We start from the raw sequence: 10,556 nt of genomic DNA on the forward strand, positions 1-10,556 counted from the left end.
GGCAGTTAATGGGATTAGTTGAAACAGGACGGGTTACAAGTAAACAGAGAGTGAATGGGACAACTGGGACCGCTCCGCTGAGAGCCAGCATTGTGCAATGGGCCGGATATCCTCCTTTTCTGTAATAAGTAATACGGGACAGTTATTGAATTCAAATGGCATCTATAGATACAGCTAAATAATTCACTACAACACACACAAAAGGTCGGAGGAAATTCAGCAGGTCGGGCGGCGTCGATGGAAATAAATAAACATTTGACGTTCCTGGCATAGATCACTCATCATTTTGGAAAGGAAAGGGGAACAAGCTAGAATAAGACAGTGGAGGAATGGAAGCTAGGTGAAGCCAGGTGGGTGGGCGATGGGAGATGAAGTAAGAAGCAGGGAGGAGATAGATTAAAAAGGTAAATGGCTGCTGAAGAAAAGAAAATCTCATAAGAGAGGATAGTGGACCATTGGCGAAAGGAAACCACAGTGGGAGGGCCACCACGGGGATTAGCCGCCGAGGAGATGAGAGAGTTAAGGGAGTGGCAGAGTGGAGAATTGAAGAAGAGGGAACGGGAGGGGGAATTACCGGAAGCTGGAGAAATCGGTATGCGTTCCATCAAGTGCAAGGCCAGCCAAACGGAATATAAGATGCTACTCCTCCAACAGGTAAATCCAACCTTTGGCAGGTGGAGAGAAGGTGATCGACAAAGCGGTACTCCAATGTACGTCGGGTTTCAGATGTGCAAGTTTAATAGTTATTTACACAATGCACATTCTCACCTTCCCAAACTTTAAAAAGTTAAAAGTTTTAGTTAATACAATGAGTTTACAGGGATTAATGCCAAACATGGTGACTGCTTCGGATGGATTTAGAAAGAAGTTGTAGAGTCAGCACCAAACTGCTATTCTGCCTTGTATCATTGATTCAAACATGCAAGATAGTCCTCCAAAACACCCTCACACCCCATCCATGTACTGATTTAAACTTCTCTTAAGTGTTGTCACAATTCTGTACAGAGCAAAGTTTGTCCTGCGGACTGAAAACGTCGCCTATCTGCACATCCCAATTGACCCCATGAGCTGCGTAGGCTTCGACGCCTTGCCTATTTAGGTGTTTTCTGATTGCATCAAGAACGTTCCAGGTGAAAACTCTCATTCCACAAAACTCCTTTAAAACCCTTTATTCTCCATCTGTATAATCTTATTTTGGATCCGCTTTTATGTAAAGTTTGTTGGAAATGGGAAAGATACCAACAAGATGCAAATCTAACTTTATCAATAATTGAGGGCCAGTCATTATCCTCTACTAGTATTTGAGACGAAGCACCAATGCCCAAGAAAGGAAAAGCCAACAACAAGTGGTAGATACAAGGAGTCTATCACAGGAAAAGCCCCCCCCCCCACCCCCACCCAGAACGCCACCCCCTACACTGAGCTGATTTACAAGCAGCGCTGCCACAAGAAAGCAGCGCTCGACATCAAGGATCCCCCATCATCCAGAACAAGCTTTCTTCTCTCTGTTGCCACCGGGAAACAGGTACATGACTCTCGGGTCCCACACCACCAGGTTGATGACCAGTTATTACCCTTCAACTACCACGACCGCCGTGGATAACATCACTCAAGTTAACACAAAACTGATCACTGAATAGAACTTATAGACTCAGTTTTAAGGGCCCTATAAATCATGTTCTTCAACCATCTATCTATCTAGCTACCAACTTACCTGCCTGCCTATATATCCCCATTTATCTAACTATATAATGTGTCTATTGTTTTATGTTTGTTTCTCCCTTGTGCAAAGGTTTGCCTTCTTTGTACATTGTTTATGTGTCAATCATTGATTCTACTGTATTTCTTTGTTCTGCTGTGAATGCCTGTATGAAAATGAACATTCGGCTAGTCCGTGGTGATACATATGAACTTTATTAATATATTTACCTTGAACTTTGAAGGAATATGGAAGCACATTAACAAGTTGTCCGAGATCACATGCGTTCAGGTACATTTATCGATTTAGCACACGTGAAATTAACCATTTGCGTATAAAAACAGTACTTAAAAATTCGCTGGGAGCAGCCCGCAAATGTGTCTACAGTTGAAAATTGGAGCCTTTCCGAGTGCTTCAGCTGAAACCAGATTCAATCCAACAGACACTCCCCCCCCCACCCCACAACACAGCTCATCCCACAAGTCCCCCAGCTCTACCGACGGTTTCCCTGTCAGGAACAGTCCCTCCTTTTCCTTCCACCCACCAGCCTGACCCCAGTTAAAGTGTGTAGGCCATTCGGTCGCCCAGCCCTGCTCCACCAGTCAACACGATCCTGGTTAACCATCCATTTCTGTGCTGCAGACAACAGTGTATGTTCTCCATTGGCGTGTAAAGAATTTTCTGCTCAAATCTCTCAGTTCATCGCACTAGGAGGTCGAGTTATTTCTGCTGATCTCGGACTGTTTCAATGTTTCCCGAGTCTGTGGCCACAGGCTCTGGGCTTTACAGAACTGGGATGAATTTAATGTGAAGAATGAATCAACTGTTGGTACCCCAGCCTGAGACTGACTGCGAACCCTGCAAAGACAACACTTGTGTTCGTCACTCACACCTCAGTGTTTGGGCCTCCTGAGTGCTGCACTTTCCTTACTGGGCTTGAAATACTGACTTTTTTCACATGCTGTAGAAGGTCGAGGAACTGTTAAGCCACAACACAGACACTTACAACTGAAAATATCAGGAAGCCGAGCAGAGAGCAAAGTATTCTTAGAATTTGATCAACAACGAAGCTTGCGTCAATCTACGCATCACATTCTGTGTAAAACAAACTTGTCCCGATTTTTAAAGAGTACACCCCCTGCCACCACACACACACACACACACACACACACACACACACACACACACACACACACACACACAGACTTCTGTTTGTAGAGTTGGCTTGTGGACGCAGATGACTTTGGGTTGTTACTCTGTACCCCCAGTAAGTTCCCCACAACGAGTCTATCTAGCTCATGCACCAACACATGTGAATTCCTTTGCTGCTGGGTGAATTTCCAGACCCTACCACGCCCAGCTTTTCCGCTCTAATCAGAAAGCATGGGTCGAGAACAACGTTTCCACAACTTGCTGACCGGTGCATGTCCGTGCGCGTAGACTGGACTCAGAGAAGATGACCAGCGCGTGTACCCAGGTCGAACAGCCCTTGGACCTCACCCCTACTCAATGTCCTAAGCCCAACAGTGGTTGCCGTCCATGCCGCGTTTACCGCCGCCTAAGTGAGGCCTCCATCCACGATCGTTTTCTGGTCCTGCATGTTCGGCACGTTTAGCCCAGAATTCCGCAACAGGTGGTAGAGTCAAAGCAGGAGGAGGCCAATGAAAGACAGATAACATTTCTTCATTTCTTCAATTAATTGGACGGTGGTTGTTCTCTAGTATATGCAGAGCAAGAACGACAGTGGTGTGATTAAACATTTTTACTGAGTGATGTTAACTTGGATACACTCTGCGTAACTTACAGTACGGGTGAGACGAACCCGGTTTGGTGTGAAGAAACGCATGCGCACTTGAAAGCCCACTCCTGAAAGAAAGTACCAGCCGCGCCGAGAGGCCAATTGTTCCTCGTGAGATCGATCGGCCGCCTACGGACTCGCCACATTGTCGCAAACGAACCGATCCGGTTGGATGCTTGTCCAGCAGCTGAGACTATTCAGGACAAAGGTCGATATATTTTTGATTATCTTGGAAAGTACGGGAATATGCAGGATTTGCAGGAAATGATCAGGCATGTTTGTATTTGAGAGGGGAGCAGGTACCAGCTGCCGAATGACCCAGTTTCCTTCACACCAAAAGATCCAGAACATAAAACAGCACAGCTCACTCGAGATCCGTCGGCCCACGATGTTAACCCAACTTTCTAACCTGCTCCAGGCTCAACCTAAATTTCGGGTGACATAGTCGAGTCGCGGTTGTGGCATCGCTTTAGAGAACTAGTTAGTGATTAACCGTTGGGTTCAATTCGCGCCACTGAAAGAACTTTGGATTTAAAATGTCAGATTCTATTAACAAAGTGGACGAGGAATCGGGTCTTTTCCCAGGTGGCAAGATGTAACTAAAGGACGGAATTGTATTTATGCCCAGTTGCTCAAAGTCAACAACAATGAACTGGATGGGCGAAATAATTTCAACACCTCCATCTTTGAGGGTGGCGTAATGCAAGCTGATTTCAGAACAGAAGAAAGGATGCCGCTGTAGCTGTACAGGGCCTTAGGGAGAGCCTATCTGAAATTTGTGCAGTTTTGAATTTGTCTGAGTTGGGATGATTTATCAGGGAGCGAGTGCAGTGAAGGTTTACTAGGATCCCGAGGGAGCAGAGCTGTTACCTGATGAGAGATTAAATCAGTTGGCCCCATAGTCGCTGGAACTGAGAGGAGTAACAGGAGCTCATAAAAGCGTATAAAATTCCAACAGGACAAAGCAGACTCTAAATGAGAGCGGGTCTGAAACCATAAAAAGCAGAGAAGGGAAAATCGGAAAGCCATTTGGAAATCAGATTAGAAATGCCCGATCCCAGAGTGCGGTAGCTGATGAAGTACACACGGAGGGGCGACTGAACCTTGTGTTTGGAAAACCGGACCTCCCAGTCTCCTGGAGTGGGTCAGTCTCGTCGCTTTCTGTGGACAGAACGAAACAGTTATCATGAACCTTGATCGTTGTACAATGACAGCACATCCGACTCCCTCTCCCCAATTCACTTATAACCTTTGAAGGGATTTGGATCGAGACATGATGGGATTTCCCACTGGATAAATTTTATCGTCGGTATCAGTGTTTGACAACAAAACTGGAGATGAGCCCAAATTTTTATTCAGTTATTCAACTGGAAACTTTACAGTGACATAACAATATAGGTCGTGTTGTTGACAGGAAGATGGTCTTGGGCTGCCGGATAACATTGATAAAATAGTATGGTACTTAGATTAAGACCATAAGAGCATATAAAATATCATCAAACTTTTGGAATTCAGCCCTTCTATTCTGTTCTGCATTCCATCGTTGTTGATTTATTATCCCTACCAAACCCCATTCTCCTGTACTTACGCCGTCAACTTTGACGCCCTTACTAATCAAAAACCCACCAATCTCTGTTTTCAGTATTCCCACAGCCGTTTGTGGCAATACATTCCACAGATTCACTACCTTCTGGCTCAGGAAATTCCTCGGAATATGCGTTCTAAAGGAAAATCCTTCTATGTATGGCAGAGTGAAGTTAATCCTGGCTGTGAATCACTTTCTAGGACACAGGCATTTGATTATCAGATTTCTTAGGATGAATCCGGAAGAGAGGGAAGTGGATACAATAATCATAGGAGCTAAGTAAATGCAACGTATTGGGGACAGTAAGAGATCGAGGCCGTAATTTAAGGAGGAACCTGATTATCAACGATATAAGAGTCATGGAATTTGAATTACTTTTCAGTGTTAATATGTCTGAAGTTGATAGGCTATCAGTTTAAATTGAATTATTCTTAAGGGAGATGGCTGCAGAGATTCAGTCAAGAGCTCAATCTCTGAGGGATTTCGCCTCATGGACTAGTTTTGTGTAGACCAAGAGACCATATTCATCCTGGGTTGATTGCAGTACCTGATCCCAGTGCACGTGGGATGGGGAGAGACGAGACTTTCCCGCATTGTTGTTTCTTCTGGGTTCCAGTGTGTCCTTTTGTGCACATCAAAATTAGATTCGTATTTGGAACATAGACCATTACAGCACACTACAGACCCTTCGGCCCTCGATGTTATACCACCCTGTCAGTCTTCTCTAAGCACAATCTATTACTTATCATTTTGTTATTTACAGAAACAACGGCCCACCGAGTCGTGACACCCAGCAACTCAGGGATGTAATGCTAGTCTAAACACAAGACAGTTTACAATGAACAATTAGTCTGATAACCGGAAGTTTTTGGACTGTGGGAGGAAACCAGAGCACCCAGAGGAAACCGACGCGCACATCGAAAGAGCGTACATACTTTCTAACAAAGGGCGCCAGAAGCTCTAACCCTTTCCTCTCATCCTGCCGAAGGGTTTCTGCCCGAAACGGCGACTGTACTTTTTTCCATAGATGCTGCCTGGCCTGCTGAGTTCCTCCAGCATTTTGTGTGTGTGTTGCTTTAATTTACAGCATCTGCAGTTTTTCTCTCATTTGCTTCTACACATCCTTACATTTGTCTATCATTCAGCGGGTATCTAGCGGGTACATTTAATCTGAAAACGCTAAACAGCCTACAAATACTTCTGCAGGTGTCATCTTATGATGCAGGAGTGCAACGAGTATTTTCTGCGGTGCTCCCACAAACAGCAACCGACAAGTACTGGCAGTACGCCTCAAGCATTTGAGACAATTCCCAACACCCACCGACTGTCTCAGTGAATCGGATATCAGTCACGTCACGGCAAGAGCCTTCAGCATTATTACATACAGTACCTGAGTTTGTCACCGTAGAGAACGGCGCCCATCACTAAAAGGACGAGAGTTTTCAATCCGAGTGGGATACACAACATCAGCTCGGCAAAAGCGTCTGTCCCTGAAGTGAAAGGGAGAGAGGTCAATCCAGACTCAGGCAGAGGGGGAGACACCAATAATGTAAACTGATTAAAATCTGTAGGTGTGTAGATGAATTTATAATTCAGCAGATTTATACTGAAAAAGCTACAGATAATAACGTAACATACATCAAAGTTGCTGGTGAACGCAGCAGGCCAAGCAGCATCTATAGGAAGAGGTGCAGTCGACGTTTCAGGCCGAGACCCTTCGTCAGGACTAACTGAAGGAAGAGTGAGTAAGGGATTTGAAAGCTGGAGGGGGAGGGGGAGATGCAAAATGATAGGAGAAGACAGGAGGGGGAGGGATAGAGCCGAGAGCTGGACAGGTGATAGGCAAAAGGGGATACGAGAGGATCATGGGACAGGAGGTCCGGGAAGAAAGACAAGGGGGGGGGGGGTGACCCAGAGGATGGTATATTCAGAGGGACAGAGGGAGAAAAAGGAGAGTGAGAGAAAGAATGTGTGCATAAAAATAAGTAACAGATGGGTTACGAGGGGGAGGTGGGGCCTTAGCGGAAGTTAGAGAAGTCGATGTTCATGCCATCAGGTTGGAGGCTACCCAGACGGAATATAAGGTGTTGTTCCTCCAACCTGAGTGTGGCTTCATCTTTACAGTAGAGGAGGCCGTGGATAGACATGTCAGAATGGGAATGGGATGTGGAATTAAAATGTGTGGCCACTGGGAGATCCTGCTTTCTCTGGCGGACAGAGCGTAGATGTTCCGCAAAGCGGTCTCCCAGTCTGCGTCGGGTCTCACCAATATATAAAAGGCCACATCGGGAGCACCGGACGCAGTATATCACCCCAGTCGACTCACAGGTGAAGTGATGCCTCACCTGGAAGGACTGTTTGGGGCCCTGAATGGTGGTAAGGGAGGAAGTGTAAGGGCATGTGTAGCACTTGTTCTGCTTACACGGATAAGTGCCAGGAGGGAGATCAGTGGGGAGGGATGGGGGGGGGGGGGACGAATGGACAAGGGAGTTGTGTAGGGAGCGATCCCTGCGGAATGCAGAGGGGGGGGGGGAGGGAAAGATGTGCTTAGTGGTGGGATCCCTTTGGAGGTGGTGGAAGTTACGGAGAATAATATGTTGGACCCGGAGGCTGGTGGGGTGGTAGGTGAGGACCAGGGGAACCCTATTCCTAGTGGGGTGGTGGGAGGATGGAGTGAGAGCAGATGTACGTGAAATGGGAGAGATGCGTTTAAGAGCAGAGTTGATAGTGGAGGAAGGGAAGCCCCTTTCTTTAAAAAAGGAAGACATCTCTCTCGTCCTAGAATGAAAAGCCTCATCCTGAGAGCAGATGCGGCGGAGACGGAGGAATTGCGAGAAGGGGATGGCGTTTTCGCGAGACAGGGTGAGAAGAGGAATAGTCCAGATAGCTGTGAGAGTCAGTAGGCTTATAGTAGACATCAGTGGATAAGCTGTCTCCAGAGACAGAGACAGAAAGATCTAGAAAGGGGAGGGAGGTGTCGGAAATGGACCAGGTAAACTTGAGGGCAGGGTGAAAGTTGGAGGCAAAGTTAATAAAGTCAACGAGTTCTGCATGCGTGCAGGAAGCAGCGCCAATGCAGTCGTCGATGTAGCGAAGGAAAAGTGGGGGACAGATACCAGAATAGGCACGGAATATAGATTGTTCCACAAACCCAACAAAAAGGCAGGCATAGCTAGGACCCATACGGGTGCCCATAGCTACACCTTTAGTTTGGAGGAAATGGGAGGAGCCAAAGGAGAAATTATTAAGAGTAAGGACTAATTCCGCTAGACGGAGCAGAGTGGTGGTAGAGGGGAACTGATTAGGTCTGGAATCCAAAAAGAAGCGTAGAGCTTTGAGACCTTCCTGATGGGGGATGGAAGTATATAAGGACTGGACATCCATGGTGAAAATAAAGCGGTGGGGGCCAGGGAACTTAAAATCATCGGAAAGTTTAAGAGCGTGAGAAGTGTCACGAACATAGGTCGGAAGGGATTGAACAAGGGGTGATAAAACAGTGTCGAGGATTGCAGAAATGAGTTCGGTGGGGCAGGAGCAAGCTGAGACAATAGGTCGGCCAGGACAGGCAGGTTTGTGGATCTTGGGTAGGAGGTAGAAACGGGAAGTGCGGGGTGTGGGAACTATAAGGTTGGTAGCAGTGGATGGGAGATCCCCTGAGCGGATAAAGTAGGTGATGGTGTGGGACACAATGGCCTGGTGCTCCTTAGTGGGGTAATAACGTGTGTGAAGGAATAAAAAAAGGATATTAATAAGAATGTAGAGATCAGAGTGACAAGAATTAAACATCTGAACAAAAAGTTTTAACCTGTAGTAAGTAAGCCCATAGATCATAAGGATTAGGAGCAGCTCTGGACCATTCGGTCGATCGAGACTTATCCCACCTTCCATCATGTCCAATTTGTTATCCTTCTCAAAGCCATTCTCCTGCCATCTCCCGTAAAATTTGATGCCGTTTCTAATCAAGAACATCTCAATCTCCGCTTAAAGACCAAGACTTGACCTTCAGAGTCATCTGTGGCAACGAATTCCACATATTCACCACCCTCTGGCTAAAGAAATTCCTCCCCATTTCTGTTCCAAAGGGACGTTGCTCTATCCTGAGGCTGGGCTCTCCGGTACCAGACTCCACCACCATATAAATCCTCTCTACATCTACTCTATCTCGGCCTTTCAATGTTCGATAGTTTTCAACCAGATCATCCCCCGCCCATTCTTCTAAACTCCGCGAGTACTATCCCCGAGCCATCAAACGATGTTCATACGTTAACCTTTTCATTCCAGGAGACGTACTCGACAACCTTTTCTGGATGTGTATAACGTATATAATACATAAATGATTGTCGTGTAATATCTTTACTCAAGCATTCAAACACTCTCCTAGTTTTCAAACAAAATTACATATCATTGTCTTTTATGTTTACCGTGTACCCACCGATTTTCTCGGCTTTCCATATTATCCCAGATGAATATTTGACAATCCCTTTCCATAACTCTGGTGAGGGATCTTTACTCTATTATTAAATAAAACAAAGGGTAATGTATTTCTGTTCTGCCATTTTCCAGCCGATTCTCTCAGCTTCTCTGTATTCTATTCAATCTTTCTCTACACCGTCTACCCCATTCACCTGCCCCCTTCCCCACACACCCCAACCTCCGGGTGGTGTGACAGCCGAGATTCCTACACCCCCACCGTCCCCAGGCAACTGGAGCTAAAGCTGACCCCTCAGCGGCGAGGCTGCCGCCGCCTCAACGTCGTGAGATGCGTCTTCCCATTCCTGCTCTCTTCCTCCCTCTTGCATCCTCCCCGTACCCTCCAGAATGTGTCAATGGTTTCTTACCTGGTCTGACCTGCAGCTGGATCTCATTCTGGAACACATGGATAAATGGGGGTGTGAGGTGGCCTGTGTAGAATGAATAATCATGGTTCTTTTTCCTGAACTCAGCCAGACACAGGTAGCTGTGACTGTCCTCCACACTCAGTTGCTTTATCCTGATCAAGGCGTTTCCCCGCTCTGGGTCCCGGACGAGCTCGTACCGAGTCACTCTGTTTTCCGCTGCCCACGATTCATTTTCATAACGCCTGAACGTGACGATGTGTCGGTAGGGATCCTTCCTCATCCACGTCACCGTGTGTGCGGTGAGGTTCTGCGGAGGCCGTGTGAACTCACAGGGTAACGTGGCCGAAGCTCCCTCGGTTCCAGTCATCACAGAGACACTCTCGCCGGGAGCTGAGAGAAGGACAGGTGCCAGAATAAATCAGTTAACCCCCACGAAACGCGTTTAACCACTGACAAAATTTCCAGCCTACAAAAAAAACTCCCCACAGCACCCTCCCAAATGAAAACACCCCCACATGTGTCTGACTAATTGCAAACCATTCCAACAAGAGAAACTCTTTCGAACATAAAACAGTCCCATCGGGCAGGAGGTAGAGAAGCCTAAATCTCACACCACCACGTTCAGGAACAGCTAAT

General features: G+C 46.6%; 1 protein-coding gene across 1 annotated transcript in view; it reads right to left on the reverse strand.

Annotated features, from left to right (window-relative positions):
• Positions 1 to 1,983: 1,983 nt before the first annotated feature.
• Positions 1,984 to 10,556, reverse strand: part of LOC134346381 (uncharacterized) — a 19,930-nt gene continuing 11,357 nt past the window's right edge. The window contains exons 3-5 of the mRNA XM_063047735.1: positions 9,921 to 10,310; positions 6,473 to 6,572; positions 1,984 to 4,658 (exon numbers count right to left, since the gene is read on the reverse strand). Of these exons, the coding sequence (XP_062903805.1) occupies positions 4,643 to 4,658; positions 6,473 to 6,572; positions 9,921 to 10,310 (506 nt within the window). The 3' untranslated portion in view covers positions 1,984 to 4,642. The remainder of the gene's footprint in view (positions 4,659 to 6,472; positions 6,573 to 9,920; positions 10,311 to 10,556) is intronic.

This window comes from Mobula hypostoma, chromosome 5 (genome assembly GCF_963921235.1).
Source record: "Mobula hypostoma chromosome 5, sMobHyp1.1, whole genome shotgun sequence".
Lineage (NCBI taxonomy): Eukaryota > Metazoa > Chordata > Chondrichthyes > Myliobatiformes > Myliobatidae > Mobula > Mobula hypostoma.